General features: G+C 40.0%; 1 protein-coding gene across 1 annotated transcript; it reads right to left on the bottom strand.

Moving 5' to 3' along the window:
- Positions 1–4,265: 4,265 nt before the first annotated feature.
- dpm1 (dolichyl-phosphate mannosyltransferase subunit 1, catalytic) lies at positions 4,266–15,153 on the bottom strand (the record flags this gene model as incomplete). The annotated part of the gene is made up of 9 exons (XM_083894794.1): positions 4,266–5,375; positions 9,596–9,710; positions 9,840–9,908; positions 11,503–11,598; positions 11,737–11,762; positions 12,882–12,958; positions 13,045–13,078; positions 14,320–14,419; positions 15,023–15,153. The coding sequence occupies 9 exons, from the start codon at positions 15,151–15,153 to the stop codon at positions 5,271–5,273; spliced, it is 753 nt and encodes a 250-aa protein (XP_083750920.1). The 3' UTR covers positions 4,266–5,270.
- Positions 15,154–19,219: the final 4,066 nt, after the last annotated feature.

Consider the following 19,219-nt stretch of genomic DNA (forward strand, 5'->3'; position numbering starts at 1 on the left):
CGGCCCTTACTGCCTGGATTGTTAAAAACAAAGTAAAATTTTAAGTAAACTCAAAAAGTGTGTTCATGTCCATGTTCACTGACGCAGAAAAGAGGTGGTGAGGCAATCTCACCATTAGGTGTCACTAATTCTTACACAGTGGACCTTTATGTTGTGTAAAGCATGCTAGGCTGCCATATTATTAGAAAGTGACGGAATAAAACAAAACAAAAGAAACCTCATGAAACTTTCTTGCAAATTAGTGCAAGGATCAAACTACTCACAATTAATCAGTTATTAATCGTCAAATATTCTGATTTCTGACTCTTTTTGTTTGTGGACAAAACAAGACAAAATAATTTTTAGTTACAGCTTTACAAACAATCTTTGTGATATGTACCATCCTCAGAAATTAGATTAAGATGGAGCAAGTGGTGGTTTGAGAGCCATGGGTTTTAGAGTGTGTTTAAAAATAAAAATAAAAAATTGATTTATGGACAAAATAAAACATTGAACATCATCTTTTTGAGGTTTTGGGAAGAACAAATGGTCAATTAATCAATTGTTCGTTGAAATACTGCGATATTTTGGTGCATCTGCGATTTCTTACACCTCTAAGAATTGGTCGTTTAGATACATTGGACAGACTATATTGTGTGTGTTTTATCACCAGACACTTGCTGATCACAGTCACACCTGAATGGCTTATGTTTATTAAAGTCCGGGTTTATTAAGAATGTGTCAGTAGGAATCATATGTCATATGTCAGATTAAGCCTGTGTGCCTTCCTCATCCTCCTCCTCTGAGACAAAACTGTCAAAGTGTGGCTTCACTTTGGTTACGTGTGAACAAAATATTCACCCGTGGGGTCAGTGACTAGGGCGACGTGAGTGTCGATCAATCTGATCAACATCTGAACGCGGATCGATGGAGTTAGCAGCGTGACAAAAGACTGAATGAGCGGGCGCTGTGAGTTAGCAATGCTAAACTAGCAACAACAACACTGACTACTGAAAAAACAAACTGAACTTAAAGAAAAAAACATTGGTTTGACTACATTCACCACATAGAACATTCGCGTGTCTTATTTACTGTCTTTAACAGGTGCTGTCGTAAAATAACCCACGTTACAAGTCGTTAAACTTCAGTTTATGACAAACCGAGTGTTAGCTCTCTCTCTCCCTCTTTCTGTGTGTGTGTGTGTGTGTGTGTAGCATCAGCTAACTCCGTCTCTGTTTAAAGGGATGTGATGTTAGCACGGTCACATTCGAGATAACTTTACCTGCTTTCACGTCCACTTGCTCCCGCCCGAGTGGAATGTGTCACGTCAGGATGACGGACACGACGTGTGTGGACACTCACTATCAACTGTTTTTCAGAGGTGTTGTCCGTCCAGGTGGATGAATGTTGAGAGACAGAAGCCCCCTGGTTGCTTCACTCCTCAAAAACACGACAACGGCTCGTATCCTCCTCTTCCCGTGGTCGGCAAAACGGACAGAGGAACCCACGGAGCCTCCTCATCACACACTCATCGCCTCCATACCGTGGAGGTCTGAGGGCGGACACATGCTGTGTGTGTGTGTGGGCAGCGACGTCCGCCGAAGCCGCTCTTTTTAAATAGAACACCGTAAGTGTGTATGTGTATATGTGTGTGTGTGAGCGCTTGGCAGTTTCTCTGACAGACAATACACATCCAGCCCAGAAACTGCCTTCTCCAAAATGGCGCAAATAAAAGGGGCGGAAGTGACGTCGCCTCATTAGCATAAATAATCTCATTGTCAAGAGTCCGTCCTCGCGAGCCTGCCTCATCGTTTACAGCTCTTGATTGGTTTGTGAAACCAATTAAACCAATTAAGTCAAAGAATGAATGAATGAGAGGAAAACAAAACAAAACGTGTTGTTCTGTAAAAAACTGAGGCTGTGTGCGTGAGGGGGGGGGGGGGGGGGGTAAACAAGTAGTTGCGGGGTCTCACCGCCAGCGGGCGTCCTTCTTTCTGAAAAGTGTGTGTGTGTGTGTGTGTGTGTGTGTGTGTGTGTGTGTGTGTGTGTGTGTGTGTGTGTGTGTGTGTGTGTGTGTGTGTGTGTGTGTGTGTGTGGGGGCATGCGTAGTTTGGTTACATCTGGCGGCCTACCTGCAGTGCAGAGGGTCGGATGAACACAAGCCTCAGCACAGCTAAGGAGGGGTATCAACGGTAGGTGGCGCTGTCGAACACTCTGTGTTCGTGCCCTTTCCTGCACTGACTGAGGGAGGAGAACTGAATCAGCTCTACATCCCAAGAGCCATGACTGATGTGGTTTAAGTACCTATACTATACTCAAGTAAAAGTACAAGCATCTTACCAGAAACATAACTTTGGTAGAAGTTGAAGTAACTTTTTACAAAATAATTTCTGTAAATGTCTTAAGGCAAGGCAAGTGTATTTGTATAGCACATTTCAACAACAAGGTAATTCAAAGTACTTTACATAAAACATTAAAAAACATAGAAAAGAGACGTTTATAAAAAATAACATTCAGATATAAAATCAAAATCAAAGAACAAGCAGGTAAAACATATATGATAAACATTAAGTAATAGAAGATTAAAAAAAGAAATTAAATACAAATAGAATAAAAAGATAAAAATGATAAAATCAAGAGTATCAAAGGACTAGATTTTTTTTTTAAATGCAGCGGCAAACAGAAAAGTCTTCAGTCTTGATTTGAAAGAGGTGAGCGTTGCAGCAGACCTACAGGTGCATAGAAACTGAATGCTGCTTCTCCATGTTTTGTAGACCAACAATAGTATTTTGAAGTCAATTATTTGATACACAGGAAGCCAGTGTTAAGACTTCTCAACTGGAGTGATATGATCTACTTTTTTGGTCTTAGTGAGGACTCTGATGCAGCATTCTGAATTAACTGCAGCTGTCTGTCTTAAAGTATATAACATAAGCTCAGTGGTATGGCAAGTTGTCTTTCAACTGGAACGTTGTTGGTTCAATTCCTGGCTCTGCTCGTCTACTGTATAATTATGTGTCCTTGAGCAAGACACAACCCTATGTTGCAATGTGTGGATGTGAATGGGTGAAAACTGTAGTCTAAAGCAGCTCATCAAGACTAGAAAAGCTCTATATAAACACAGACCATAATACACAACTTTTCTGATTTTGTCTGGTAGTAACGAGTAACAAAGATAGTTAGAGGAAATGTAGTGGAGTAAATGTTGCTAAAAATATAAATCACAAAGTCTAGCACAGATACGTGAATTTTGTACTTAAGTACAGTAATGAAGTATTTGTACACCATAAAAAAGCAATATGTTCAGTGTCCTCATAAGCAAAGTGGGGAATTAACAGTTTTTATGGTTTGGAATTAAAGATATATATATATATATATATATGATAGATAGGATTCAGTATAATTCAATTAAAATAACTTCATTTTAGCAGCTTAATTTGTGAGCATGTGTGTGCCATACAAATCTAAGGTCGACTGATAGGGGGTTTTGTGTGGCAGTTGTTGCATTTAGCTGATTTAATACAAGATTATTATTTTTTAAATTCCATAACTGCAGTTGTAACCAGTCATAGAATAGCACTAATGGTCCGTCTCTCCACTATTTTCAATAGAATAATGTATAAACTTTATGTTGCACCTGTTCTACGTATATTGTTTCTGTTGTGTGCCTTTTGGTACAAAACACTTTGAAAACCCGAAAATAAAGTTGAAACTTTTTATTTTTTTCAAAGAAAATGCATTAAGTTTTAATGTGTTTATCTATAAAAAGGGTTAGGGTCTATTACAATTTGTGGTGAGAACTATGAGAACTCAATATTTTATACATGAATACATTTTAGAGAACAAAAATGCATAATTTGTTAATAAGTAATTCCGACAGGCTGTACTCGGAGAGGTGCAATTCTGCCCTCTACGGGGATAAATATGAAGATTTTGCATTGGGTTGCATACATGTGTTCTAAAATGCAAGTATTGTAAATAATCTGTGGTGAAAAACAACAACACTCGCTTATGTGTCGAGCAATCTTACCTAGCTTTAACTTTGGTGCAAGCCTCTACTGAGCCCAGACTTGTGGTTGAGTTTTTCTTTACAGCAGTTTGACAGACATTATGATCATGATCGCCCTGACCGTCACATCCTGTCTCGGCTCTCACCATGATCAAATCTATAGATTTTCTGTGATGGTGTCGGCTGACAGCTGCCACTTAAGGTTTGGACGAGAGCACGATTGGAGACAAAAGACAGACACGCAGTCAACATAACAAACAAGACTTTTTAATTGCATACAAATGATGACAGTTGTGGCGGGAAACGCTTCACATGATTCATTATGATGGGAATGGGAAACATGATATATTCTGTCTTCTGTCATCGTGTTCTGTTGATGCTTTTCCATTACCCAGTTCCAGCACGGCTCGACTCCACATGGTTTGGTATTGTTTTCCATTATTATAGTAACTCCTCAACATGGGTGGAGTAATCACAGCATGGCTGCATTGAACTGTCATCACTTTGTGTTATACGCGACACAAACACACAATTGTTAGACTCAGTTAATTAACCTTATTATGACCATCATGACCATCACCGGCTTGATTTATTTTGATTTTATGGCTGTAGAATTTCTAAGATAAGTTTCGATTTCTGGAGGTTATTCAACAGTTTAGGAATTATGGTACTGAGAAGCTGATATCACAAACCTGTGACACGCTGGTGAATATTGTCTATGACTGAGGGCTACCATAATGACAAGTATTCGGACGCAAAGCTCTAATTCACTGCTTGCTGTGACAGCAGTGCTGTTTCTAAATACACCAGACTCCTCTGTTAAATATTGAGATTTTAGACATTCCTCTGGTAATTGTTGGAGATTAACCCACATTTTTAGGATTGTTAAGACCCTTTAACTAATCTACAGTTCGGCATTGTTCGGATTGATTCTTGCGTGGGACATCTCTTTCTGTGACCGATCAGTGGCCGGCAGTCTGGCGATGTCACGCATAGTATCGTCTCAGCTCGCTTGAAACCGCATCAGAGCAGGTAATAAAAAGGTACTTGGTACCAGGTACTATCATGAGTGGAAACGCACCGTGCCGTGTCGAGGCGAGCTGGTGAAAACATGGCATAATGGAAAAGCAAAACTCACCGCACTGGAACTGTAGTGGTAGGGTAGTGGAAAAACACCATCTGTCAAGCTTTTTCCCATCATCACAATTCTTATTTGACTACTGTACAGCACATACAAAAAGAGTGAGTTGAAGGTTAAGAGGAAGATTGATTACATCACTGATCATGTCGTGGCAAAGAGTGTGATCAATCCTTTCACAAATGACAAGATCTCATTCCCTCCCAGTTTGGACTCTCCATAAACTCGATCCACAAATGAAATGGGCACCTGAGAGGGAGATGAAGGAGAAGAAAATTGTTTTTCAGTTCACATGCTAAAGCCTGTAAAAGCGACAATGGATCCAATTATTGAGGTTAAAATGATAGTTTGGAGTGTTGTTTGAAGTACAGACAAAGAGACATTGAGGATCGCTCTGCCAACGAGGGAACGTGAAAAAGAAAAAAAAAGAGACATATATTATAAGTATATATCGTACTAACACACACTCAACCACTTTATTTATGAGTAAGTTTGTGTTGCCGTGTGAAACATACACACACTCCAACTCCAGTCCATAGAGAAAATCAGCGATTTTACAACATGATACACATAAGTTGTTGATCCACTACCTCCATCAAGTAAGTAAGTTCAAATGTGTCATTTTGTGACTAGTGCTGTTTCAAATCCCTCAGTAAGATTAAACCAAGTGTCAAAAACTTTGACAAAAGAGTAGAGCAACAAAAGAGGCAACAGTAGAGCAGCAGCTCTTGTGTCCCTGAGAGCTAAAAACCACTTATTACTTCGCCCCAGAGTGGGCTTGAAGAATTGTTTTTGGTGTCCGTCTGTTTGTGTTTCCACACTTGCACTTGCCAATATGAGCAGCAGAGGGTGCCAGAGGCTTGTTGCGTGAATGTAGTGAAGTCTGCCATCTCTGATTGCCATGTTCACTGCAGACTAAAACCTTGTTCACACTAGGGCTGAAACGATTAGTCGACGTAGTCCATTACCTCATCTGCAACTGCAGTGTAAACAAACACACACTCGTGCTATCCAGAACTAGCTACAGGAAGTGTTGGGGGCAGTATTGCTCGCTGTTTACACCCCGCAAGGAAGCAGAGAAGAAGAACAACGCACAAATTATGGCGAAAACTCCGACCCAAAGTTCGGGAACATTTCACTGAAAATAAACCAGCGAAACACGCTAAATGCAATCTCTGTGAAGCGCAACTGTCATTCCATGGTAGCACTACGGCGATGCACGAACACCTTAAACAGCGACAACCCGGAGTCGCTGTATCATCACGTACCGCAGAGAAGAATCATAGATTTTAATCACATGCTCATTCATTAATTAATTAACCATCAGACTATGATGCAAGTACATAATACGTTTGTGACGTACGTCTATCAGTCGGGAAATCATGGAAGAAGCTAGCTTAGCGAAGGCTTGTTCACTTACATTAATGTGTACTTTACGGCAGTAATCAGTTAATTACAGCGAAGCTGCTTTGACATACTTCATTTCAGCCCGTCAATACTAGCGTTTATAAGTGCAGTAGCCTACATGGACGAGAGTTTTGAGTTAAACCATCCATCCATCCATCCATCCATCCATTTTCTACCGCTTATCCGGGGCCGGGTCGCGGGGGCAGCAGTCTGAGAAGGGACGCCCAGACCTCCCTCTCGCAGGACACTTCCTCCAGCTCTTCCAGGGGGACCCGAAGGCGTTCCCAGGCCAGCCGGGTGACGTAGTCACTCCAGCGTGTCCTGGGTCTTCCTCTGGGTCTCCTCCCGGTGGGACATGCCCGGAACACCTCCCGAGGGAGGCGTCCAGGGGGCATCCGATACAGATGCCCGAGCCACCTCAGCTGGCTCCTCTCGATGTGGAGGAGCAGCGGCTCTACTCCGAGCTCCTCCCGGGTGACAGAGCTCCTCACCCTATCTCTAAGGGAGCGCTCTGCCACCCTGCGGAGAAAACTCATTTCAGCCGCTTGTATCCGGGATCTTGTTCTTTCGGTCATAACCCAAAGTTCATGACCATAGGTGAGGGTAGGAACGTAAATTGACCGGTAAATCGAGAGCTTTGCCTTTCGGATCAGCTCCTTCTTCACCACAACGGACCGATACAACGACCGCATTACTGCGGCCGCTGCACCGATCCGCCTGTCAATCTCACGCTCCATCCTTCCCTCACTCGTGAACAAGACCCCAAGATACTTAAACTCCCCCACCTGAGGCAGGATCTCTCCACTGACCCCACTGAGTTAAACCATGTTTAAAAAAATGTAAATGCTCTTTCACTACTCACAGAGACTTTCAATTTGGGAGAGATGGCCTCAGTGCCACAATTTACATCTTGAAGTGAAAGTGGTTGTCAAAGAAACACTGCTAGAGATGTCTTTTCAGTGTTTTATGAAATGTACTGTTTAGTTTCAGAATCAATGTCTCAATTATTTTCTCGATTAATCTAATATTTTTTGTCCATAAAATATAGCTAAAATGTTGATCAGCGGAACCTAGTTTTAATGAAACCAGACAATATTCACATTTAAGGAGCTAAAAAAATCACAAAGCTTGTATTAATGTTTCACGAATATTACATGATAACAAAAAATCATAAAAAACTATTTATAATATATAGTGCTGGCCACTATACGGCGTTAACGTTAACGCGTTTCCATGGCAACGGACCAGAAAATTATGCACGTGGCGCCATGTTTACATGACTCCCGATTGTAACGCTAAACTTTAACAGAGGCACACATACACAGTACACAAGTACGCTTGGGTATTTGTAGCGCTGCTCTTTTTCTTTTATAAACAGACCATTCCAGTTCGACTGTAGGCACGCTAAACGACAACTGGTAAATGGTGCATGGACTCCAGTGCTGCAGCACGAAAAACTAATTAAAAAAAAATATAGGGATGATATTGATAATGATGTGTATGTGCGTGTCTGCAGTAAATAAACATGACATCTGATGAGTTCTTGTTTTCTTGTCTATTTGTATGTTGAATATCTGACATAGGAGTGAGTGGGGAAGTGATTAGTAAGCATGTGAGAGATACATATTAATTACACACGAGGACAAGTGTTGGTACCCTTCGGTTAATGAAATAAAAACTCACAACACAGAAATAACACAGAAATAACTTGAATCTGACAAAAGTAACAATAAATTCTATAAGATTTAACCAATGGAAGTCAGACATTGCTTTTCAACCATGCCTCAAGAATTATAAAAAAAAAACTCATGAAACAGGCCTGGACAAAAATGATGGTACCATTAACTTAATATTATAGGTGTGTATGTGTGATCAGCCAAAATGACAAACCAAAAGGTAATCGAAAATGGGATAATTTTTAGGGTGCCTGCATGTACTGCACCGCCTCATATGTAAGAACAATAAAATTGACTATAAATCCCTGGTAAGTTGCTACTCAAATTTTTTTTTTCAATATTGGCAGGTCTGTATGGAGCCCCCGAAGTAACAAGGGGAAAAAAATGAAGAATTATAATTTTTTTTTTTTAATCCCAAGTTTCAAAGTCGAGATCTCGAGTTTCCAGAAAAAAATATGAAATTTGTTTTTTTTTCATATTTTTTTGGAAAGATCTCTACTTTCTTTTGACTGCCAGCTGCTCAAACATTTTCAATTGCACCATGTTCAGGGCTTCTTTGGTTCAGCACCGTGGACAGTGGTGAGAGTGTTAAACAGTTCAACAGGATACTTGTTACAGCTTTACTAGTGTGTTTATCTGTTAGTGTGTTTACAGATACGTGTGTTGCAATAATCCCACAAACGAAATACATTTTCAAGAAACGTAATAGCCACTGCCTACTACAAACGAAACACGCTTTCAACTTTCAATATTGTAATTTTGTGATAACGCAATGAGTAACGGTCGTTGTGGTTGTTGTTTGTTTGCCTATACACACACTAATACTGACCTCGGCTGTAAATTCAGCTGCTGGCTCCCCGCTCCGCTATCATAACAGAGGACCCCCGCACGCACGCAAGTAAGCAGGATTGTCATTCCTTTTCAGTTCACACAATTATTTTGTGTTTAAACATAAACCGATTCATTTCTTTGCATAAGCAAACTGCTTCTTGCTAATGAGGAGCAGCTCTCTCTCACCACTGTCCACGGTGCTGAACCAAAGAAGCCCTGAGCATGGTGCAATTGAAAATGTTTGAGCGGCTGGCAGTCAAAAAAAACATGCAAGGACTGCAACTAAAGATTATTTACAAATCAGTGAATCTGTCGCATTATTTCATTGATGATCCGAGTAATCGTTTGGATCATAAAATGTCAAAACAGTTTGAAAAAAATGTTGATAATTTTTTTTTAAATCTGGAAATGATGATCTTCTCGAATGTCTTATTTTGTCCACAATTCAAAAATTATTCAGTTTAAATAATTTCTTTGTTGTGTAAGGCAAAGAAACGAGAGAATATTATTACTAATTAATTATTAAGGATTGATTAATCAATTTTGGGTCCTCACTTCTCCGACTGTGTAGTTGAGCTGTCTGGCACGAACGATCATCTCCATCTGAAAGACATAGCCTTTGGAAACGCATCGCTCCACCAGATTCTCCAGCACCTTCTTCTTGTACAGTCTAACATGAATAGAACAAAACAAAACAAAACAGCAGCAGCAGTGAGAGAGCGAGAGAGATTTTTCTCAACACACACACGTATGATTCAGTCACCAGTGATATTTCACAGCGGTTCTTGCTCTACTTTACCTGAAGCTGCCTGTGAGATCTGAAGCATCAGGTCTCAGCAGCACCTGAGTCAGAAAGTTGGCTCCACGACTGCGAGCGAGACATGGAGACAGAGATAAGAGACATATTTCGAAAATATTGGGGCTGTAACGATACACAAACTCACGATTCGATTTGTATCACGATTTTTGACCCACGATTCAATACATTCCACGATTTTTAAAAAATTGAAAAAACATTTTATTTAAACAACATTTACTTATATAGCAACTTAATGTAACATTTAATAACAATATTTTGGAACACTGTGAACAGATTTGAACATAAATAAATAAATAAATAACCAACCAAAGATTTCTCTCTTTTCTGTAACAAAATAATACTGTTGACATTTCCGCTTGTATTTCTTCAAAGTCAGTTGTTGTTTTGCTCTTATTTTGGGGCTGGATCCGTGAATCTTGTTCGTAGAGTGATAAAAATGGTACCGCTGGAATCTGTGAATTCTGTTTACATAAGCACACTCAGGTGCCGCTTTTCAATGTGTGCGCTGGAACGGGTTTTTTCCGCTCCTGCGGGTTTGATCCATCGGTATAAACCAATGGTTTATATGAGCTTTTAGCTGAGTTTCTGACCTTTCTGTGGGTATGCAGCATGTCTGTTTGTTAAAGTTAGACATGGCTTTATGACGCTCTGGTCGCTGCGTCTGACGCTGCCCCGGTAGCGGGGACATCAGTAAAGAAGAGATTAACGCGATTAAAAAACATAACGCGTTAATGATGACTGTAATTAATTAATCACAATTAATGCGATAATTTGACACCCCTTATAAAAATAAGGATTCTGTTTTCTCACACCACGAGGTTCGTGGCTCTGAGTATCGCGATTTCGATTTCGATACGCATATCGTTACAGCCCTACAAAATATACATCTGGTTTTATTCATCTTAGCTTTTTTCATCATTAACTTGTTTTTATGGTCAGAAACCTCCTAGTTGCTGTAAACGAGCCGATAGAAATCCGTCTTTTCTGACGCTGTGCTGAACCGCGATATTTCAGACATAAATCTCACACCCAGAAGACAGAGTGTGTTGTGATTGGCCAATACACGGAAGTGACATATTCAGCACACCTCCTCTCAGAAGCGCAGCTCCCCCCTCTGGAGCGGTGGATGCACTGCTACTCATTATCAAAAAATAGCTTCGTCACGACTCCCCGCCGCAGTCCCTTTTACGACTTTGACCCGGAGTCTGACCCAGAGTCAGAAGACACTGTCGCTTGTGAAACACCTCCACAACGGACGTTATTCTTCTTCTGCGGTTCAATGTACGCAACCGAATGTACCCAGAGCAGGAGCATCTGCTGTTCAGGAGAACCGATGTTTACGTAACCGGACCGGGTTTTTTCAGAGATCTCGCTGAGCTGGAGATTACAATAAAACACAGTGTTCTCAGCAGTGGCTGAACTGTTTGTTTTGAACATTCAGGGCTTCGTATACAAGGTAATGACGCAGATACACACTAAAAAACAGCGTTAATTGGAACTTCCGGTCTAGGTCCGCTTTAAAAGGTACAGCGGGCAGGATATTTTTTACCTTTTTTTGACCAATAATTCCAAATTTAGTGTGTAATGTAATTTTATGTGTAATGTTCAATAACGTGAACTTAGGTCAGTGTGTTGTTTTCACCTGATGAGTTTTCTGCGTAAATCCCATCCATATACTCCTCCGTTGCCTCTGTAACGAGTACCAGACACCAGGTCATAGTTACCCTCCTTCTGCTTTCTGGCAAACATACAAACAAAAAACAGTCTCATGTGTCATTTTTTTAAAATGGCACACTGAATAAAAGATATTGTCTGAATAAGGAGAATGGCAATGCAAAATCAAGAGATAGAAAATGTTAAATAAAGAAACACTTACTCAATAAATTCTGTGATAAATTTGGGCTGTAAGAACAAGCAAAAACAAACACACAAAGAACAATTAAAATCAAATGTATCAGATACACGTCAAAGCCAAAAAATGTGGAGCCTGTTAAAACAATCAGTCACAGCTGATTTAAGTCATTAGGTATAAAATGATCAGCTTGACCAATATGAGAATTCATGGTTTTGTCAACGACAAATACATTTTATAAACCCTTTAATTTATAACTTAATTTAAAATAGGTTTTCTGATTTTTCAACTTGTTAAATGTGAAAATGTTCTGGTTTCTTTACGCCACATAAAGAAATTATTAAACATCGGTTAATTTTGTTTTGTGGACAAAACAAAACATTTGAGAACATCATCATTTCGAGGTTCAACATTTTTCAACATTTTCTGACATTTAATGGACCAAACAACTAATCAATTAATCAAAAGATGAATTGATTTTGAAAATCATCGTCGCAGCCTTACAAGCAACTTTTGAGACATTGAGTTGTGACATAGCCATCACCACTTCCTGACGAATAGAGAAGCAGACAAGTACTTAGCATCCTGGTATACAACTGACTCTAGTGTGTACACCCCCTCCTTTGAGAATCCAAAAGAACCAAGCAGGGACACCAGTGAAAAATAGATCACGAAAGGGTCTGATAATAAAAATCGATATTTGAAGAATATGTTTGTTGCTTCATTTTGCCATTAAAAAATTTTTTTGTGACTAGAAACAGTCTCTCCCCACACCAAAGTCCAAGTAGCTGCATAGACATCAAAGCTGCTGGTCCACTGCTGCCTCAATTGGTCAGTTTGTGTCACTTAGGTTTATCCAAATAAAGGGATTCAAACATCAAAGTCACAAAACAACACATTTGAACTGACGGAGGCGGCAGCAATGATCAACAACTCCTGTTGTGCTGTAAAATTATGATTTTTTCTATGGACTTTGATGTAGGCACAGGAGGTGTAGTAGGATGCTGACTCTCTGCTCAAGTAAAGATCCCTGAACTATCACTTTAATGGAAACAAGTGGTAGTTTCAGCTGCCACCACCTGTTACCATGCCAGGCGAAGGCAAACAAACACACACAGAGAGAGTGAGAGTGAACTCTGAACCTGCTGTGTACACACTGTTCCACTCACATGATGGGAGAGATCTGCATCCATTATGATAACGAAGTTCCCACTCGAATGCTTCATGCCGTGGATGTAGGCAGTGCCTTGGAAAAGGAGACAGGATTTCAGTCATTGACAATGGATACAAAAAACAAATGTGCACATTTCTTTCAGTTTCACACTTACTTACCTAGGCCTAATTTTTTCGCTCTAGGTCGTAGAAGCTGAAAACACAGACAAAATAAGAGTTTGCATAAAAAAAACACACCAGCTGAGTCTTAAAGGTCCTATATTATACACTATTTCTCCAAGTTAACCTAGTTGCCTGGTGTCCTAATGAACATGTCAGCAGTATCTCTTAAAAAATAAATACATAAATAAATAGTAAAAGTAAAACGAAAATTAAGCAGTTAGCATTTGGAAAAGTGATAATTTGCAGGCTCCAGCAGGCACATTGCTGTCATAAATAACATGTACCCACTGGACATATAAATCCTCTGAGGCTGGAAGTTTGTGTAGGACTCTGTGCTGCACTGTGGAGCCAAGAATGGAACTTCGCGGTCTTCCGGTTTTGGGATACCATTGATACCAGCTAGGGCTGCAACAATGAATCAATAAAATCGATAAAAATCAATTACTAAAAGCGTTGGCAACGAATTTAATTATCGATTCGTTGAGTCGCGTGATTAATACGTCGCTCCTAGGCGCGGAACTGTTTACAGATGCCGACTGTTTCATGCCGGTTGATGCACGCTCACAGCGAGCCTTGTGTGCGCGGGAATAGTCGAGAGAATAAGCGGTGCTAAAATGTTACCATGAATGTTACCATTCATGAACCTAAAAAGTGTGTTAGCTGCAATCTTTGCAAGAGCGAAATGGCGTGGCACGGGAGAACCACGGTGATTAACCAGCACCTAAAAAGAAAACATGTCGGAGTCCTATGTTTCTATTTTTATGATGTTGTGTATTATAGAGTATTATTTATGTTTCAAAAGGCAGCAGCTATTTATGTCAAAGGCAAAACATTTATATTCCATGTTTCCATTATCTACCTTCAAAATATATGTTGAAAGCATAGACTGTAAAGAAGTTAGTTGAAAGAATACACAAACTGAAAAACTGAAGCACTAATGGTATGTTAAAGTATTAATTAGCAGTTATTTATTAGAATTAATATGCAGTGTCTTGAGTTTAAAAGGCAGCAATAAATAACCTTTAAAAGGTCAAAACCACTAAAGAATGTGTTTATGTGATTTTATATATTAGTACTGCTGTGAAAATTATTCACGCAAAATAATCACAATAATTGTGACATCATGATTATTCTTCTGACAATAATCATACCGCCAAAATCTCTAATTGTGACATCCCTACATGTGACACCCTGGATCCTTCATTTATTCTGACATAGATTTTACATGGGTATATGAAGTGCACAGTTTTACAGAAGGACATGATTACTCACTATTCTGTCCTCTCCATATATTTTCTGCAGCTGCTGTGCCACCTCCAGTGTGCCATCTGGGCTTCCATCATCAATGATAATAATCTCATAGTTAAGTCCACTGTAAACACACACACACAAACAAACAAAACTTCAGGTCATAATCTGGTTTGGGTGGATCGATATCTTTCCAAATTCATATGAGAACCCACAATTAAAAAAATAAACAACATTGTGTATGGCAACATGGCTCCACAGCTCCTCGAATCAAAAAGCCCCGAGCTGGTTTCACATACACACGTGAAATTTGGCTCACACGTAGGTCAGGATGAGATCTAAAAAAAAGGACCCATGACCTAAAGCCAACAGGAAGTCTGTTATTTTGAATGTACCTTTTAATAATTGCATAGCTTCAAATGTGGTGTATATCATATCAAGGGTTAGCCTCATTTACCGCTTGAGGAAACTGTTAGCAGATCATTAACTATCAGGCAAAATTATGATTTCAGATTAGTTTTTTATTATTATTATTTTTAAACATTGCTCTTATGTATTCTTAATTCTCCTCTACATCTTTACTTATACTTGTAACGAGGTTTTTTGTCCATGGAGGTTAAGGATAAGTGGTTAGGAAAGGATATATGGCATAAGTGACAGCTCACCACTAACCCCAGCTTTAGTAGCAACAACAGCTAACATTAGCATTAGCCGATAGCTAACTGACCTATCTCCCAAATATTTCACGAGGAGCCAAACTATCAGAGGAAGGTTCTCTCGCTCGTTGTAAGTCGGCAATAATACAGAATATTTGTCGCCATTATCCCGGTTTAGGTGCATCTTTTTCCTGCTAGCCATGACGACGACGACGACGACGACGTAAATGTACTTCACTCTCTCTGCGTGTTTGAGGAACTCCACGCAATATCCGGTTTGTTGTTTTCAAAATAAAGCGCTTATCGAGTAAAGTAATGGTGAACAAAGTTATAAAACAGTGTAGAAATAACACAGAATAATAAATCAAAAACAAATCTAATTTGAATTGAATTAAAATTCGAGACTTAATTGTTAAATATTTTGATATACCCGACCTTTTGTTTGGTATGCATTTTTAATTTCTCTTTGCTATTTGGGCTTATTTGGACCTGATAAGTATAAAAACTAAGCATCATCTTTTGACATGATGTAGTTTTTGAGAAAAAATATGTCCACATATGGGGTCTGAATTTCCATAGATACAATAAACTCACCATTATGTAATAAAAGTGTAACAAAGTGCAAAACTCTTTATTCCAATCTGAACACAGCAGTGTTAACATATGTGAACACGGATAATACTTGGCCACGAGCTAGTCAAGTATTGTTTTTCTGACAGGTGTCTTCTGGTTGTGTAGCATGAACAATAGACATCATAAATACTGGTTTAATGTCATACCACTTCACTACGAGACAGACAATCGATGACCAAGCTTCCCAACCCCAGACCCTCTGGTTCATCGATCTGCTCAAGCAGTGCATGTGCACCTTGATATATGTCAACGGCCAGCACAATGCCATCTGCTGTAGCACAAATGAAGTTCTTCATGTCAACTGGGTTTGGCTTTGTTGGCAGATATTGTTGACATGGACAGGCTCCTGTAAATGGGATTATCTGCTCATCAATAGACACACATTCAGGTCAAGACTGAGACCTGCAGAATTCAGAATACGATCCAGAAAAGGACGTGTGGCCTTGTTGTGCTCAGTGGGCTGTGGCATTGGGTCCTAATCCCACTACTGCCTTAATTCCTCACTGCTGCACAGCTCCTGTGGTGGGGTTGATAGTCAACATCCTGCACGGGATCGTCAATGTCAGACAAATCTTCCACCTCTGAGTTGTCCCCAAAAATTGACCCCAGTATCTGCTCTGAGAAAAATCTAAGAAAAATCCATGTAGATTTATTTATAAAACATAACTATCTGTTTGTAGTGTTGTAAAGTATTCCACTAAAATCTTACCAAACTACATTTTCATTCTCACATTTTTGCTACATATTAACATTTTCAACTAAACTAAGTCCATACATAGGTTGTTACTTTTACAAACTTCTGTCAAATTTGCATGCCATAGTACACTTTTGTGCATATCTGAACAAGAATCAGCCTTAAAATTTGATTGGATTTTTCACCTGGTCGACGTTTGTGAAGGGAGTGGACATCTGACCCTTCCGGTGGTTTCTCAGCCATCTTGAATTTCACCTGTAGAGTGTTTTACTCTTCTGACACCACTAGATGGCAGTCTAAGTGTCTAGGTCTTGATTGTTTAACTGATTTGTGATCTGATCATCTATGTGTTCTCTCACTCTCATGTGTATTCTGATATGATTTATTGCTTATTCCTGTTGGAAAATGATTTATGTCACCTTCTCACCTTTGTTATATGTAACGCTAATTGACAGTAACTGTCGCAATTTGTTTTCACTGCACTGTGGACACTTTACGTTGATAGAATTTAAGGTCAGGTGTGTGAGTTTGGGTGATCAGTCCATAACTACCGAACGTGCGTTTATTCCTTCCTCAACATGGAGCAAGACTCTGAAAAACCAACAATCTGACCCCATAAACCTGAAAATATTTACTGTTGGATTGTTCTAGGAAATTATGAAGAACAGCTTTCACCATTAATTAAATTTAATTTAACGTAATTAAATTAAAAAAATGATTTGCCAAAATAATCTTTAATTCGGGCCCCAATGTGATTGCCTGTGCTAGGCAACATTTATTTAAGTGTTTTGTTCTTTTTAATTGTAATGATTTTGGCTCACATTTAGCAAGAAAGTAAACTTCAGTATCTCAAAAAAATTGTTGGCCTTCTAGAAAGTATGTTCATTTATATCTACTCAATACTTGTTGGGGCTCTGTTTGCTTTAATTACTGCCTCAATTCAGCGTGTCATGGAGGTGATCAGTGTGTGGTACTGCTAAGGTGCTATGGAAGCCCAGGTTTCTTTGACAGTGGCCTTCAGCTCATCTGCACTTTTTTTGGCCTCTTGTTTTTTTTATTTTCCTCTTGACAATGGGTTCAGGTCTGGTGAGTTTGCTGGCCAAGTCAAGCACACCAACAACATTGAAATTTAACCAACTTTTGGTGCTTCTTGCAGAGTGGGCAGGTGCCTGCTGGAAAATGAAATCAGCATCTTCAAAAAGCTTGTCAGCAGAAGGAAGCATGAAGTGCTCTAAAATGTCTTGGTAAACGGGTGCAGAGACATTGGTTTTCAAAAAACAGGAATACAACAACTGTAGCCAAATTCCCTGACACGTCTGTGTGTGGTGGCTCTTGATGCCTTGACCCCAGCCTCAGGCCATTCCTTGTGAAGTTCACACTAATTCTTGAATCGATCTTCTAGACAAGCCTCTCAAGTCTGTGGTTCTCTCCGTTGGTTGTGCATCTTTTTCTTCCACACTTTTTTCCTTCCACTCAACTTTCTGTTAACATGCTTGGATACAGAACTCTGTGAACAGCCAGCTTCTTTGGCGATTCATTTTTGTGGCTTATCCTCCTTGTGAAGGGTGTCAATGATTGTCTTCTGGACAAATGTCAGATCAGCAGTCTTCCCCATGATTGTGTCGCCTTGTGAATCAGACTGAGAGACCATTTTGAAGGCTCAGGAAACCTTTGCAGGTGTTTTGAGTTGATTAGCTGATTAGCATGTGACACCATAAAGTTACAATCCTGAACTTTTTCACCATATTCATATTTTTTGAGATACTGAATTTTAGATTTCTTGTTCAATGTGAGCGAAAATCATCACAATTAAAAGAACCAAAGACTGTAGGGGACCAGAGGTGGGCTAATGACCTAAACTTGTTCTTCAATAGGTTTGATCAGCTTCCCACCCCTCCCCGGACCCAGCCAGCCCTGCAGCAACCCCTTTTATCTGCATCTCTAGTAAACTGCCCAACCTCTAACACCCTCCCTACAGTTCTCAGCTCACCTCCCACAAGCTCTACTCCTTTCAACACCCCCCCCCCCCCCCCCCGTCGGCCTCATCATAGATGAGGACGACAGAGTACAGAGAACGTTTTGTGGACTGGTCCCTGCGGAACCGCCTCCAAATCAATGTGGGAAAACTAAGGAACTGGTGGTGGACTTCTGCAGGAGACGACACTCTCCTCCATCAGCCGTGAACATCCAGGAAATGGACATTGAGATAGTTACATCTTACAAATACCTGGGTGTTCACATTAATAATATACTGGACTGGTCTGATCATGCTGCTGCGCTCTAAAGGAAGGGTCAGAGCAGATTCTGCCTGTTGAGGAGACTGAGGTCTTTTGGAGTGCAGGGTGAACTCCTTAAGATCTTCTATGACTCAGTAGTGGTATCAACCATCTTTTATGGAGTGGTCTGCTGGGGCAGTAACATCACAGCTGCGGACAAGAACAGGCTGGACTGACTGATAAAAAGAGCCAGCTCTGTCCTTGGATGTCCTCTTGACCCAGTGGAGGTGGTGGGAGAGAGGAGAATGGCTACCAAGCTATCATCTCTAATGGACAATCTCCCCCACCCCCTGCAGAACACCATCACAGCACTGGGCAGCTCCTTCAGTAACAGACTGAAACATCCTAAATGTCTGAAGGAGCATTAACGGAGGTCGTTCCTCCCTGCAGCTGTTAGACTGTATAACAAGCACTGGTCTCAGAAGACCACACATAACCAGGCTCCTCATCACATGTAGAATATACTGTTATTTTACACAAGGGCAATATACTGTACTATCTAGTCCATACTGTATATATTATGGAAATTGTTTATTATGTACAACAATGTACACTATACATTCTACTCTCTTTAATTTTTTATATAGTGTTAGTGTTAAAGGGATAGTTCGGAATTTTGGACATAAGACCTATTTTCCAACTCAGCCGCTGTGATCAATTCATTT

This window comes from Microchirus variegatus (genome assembly GCF_963457635.1).
Source record: "Microchirus variegatus genome assembly, chromosome: 9".
Lineage (NCBI taxonomy): Eukaryota > Metazoa > Chordata > Actinopteri > Pleuronectiformes > Soleidae > Microchirus > Microchirus variegatus.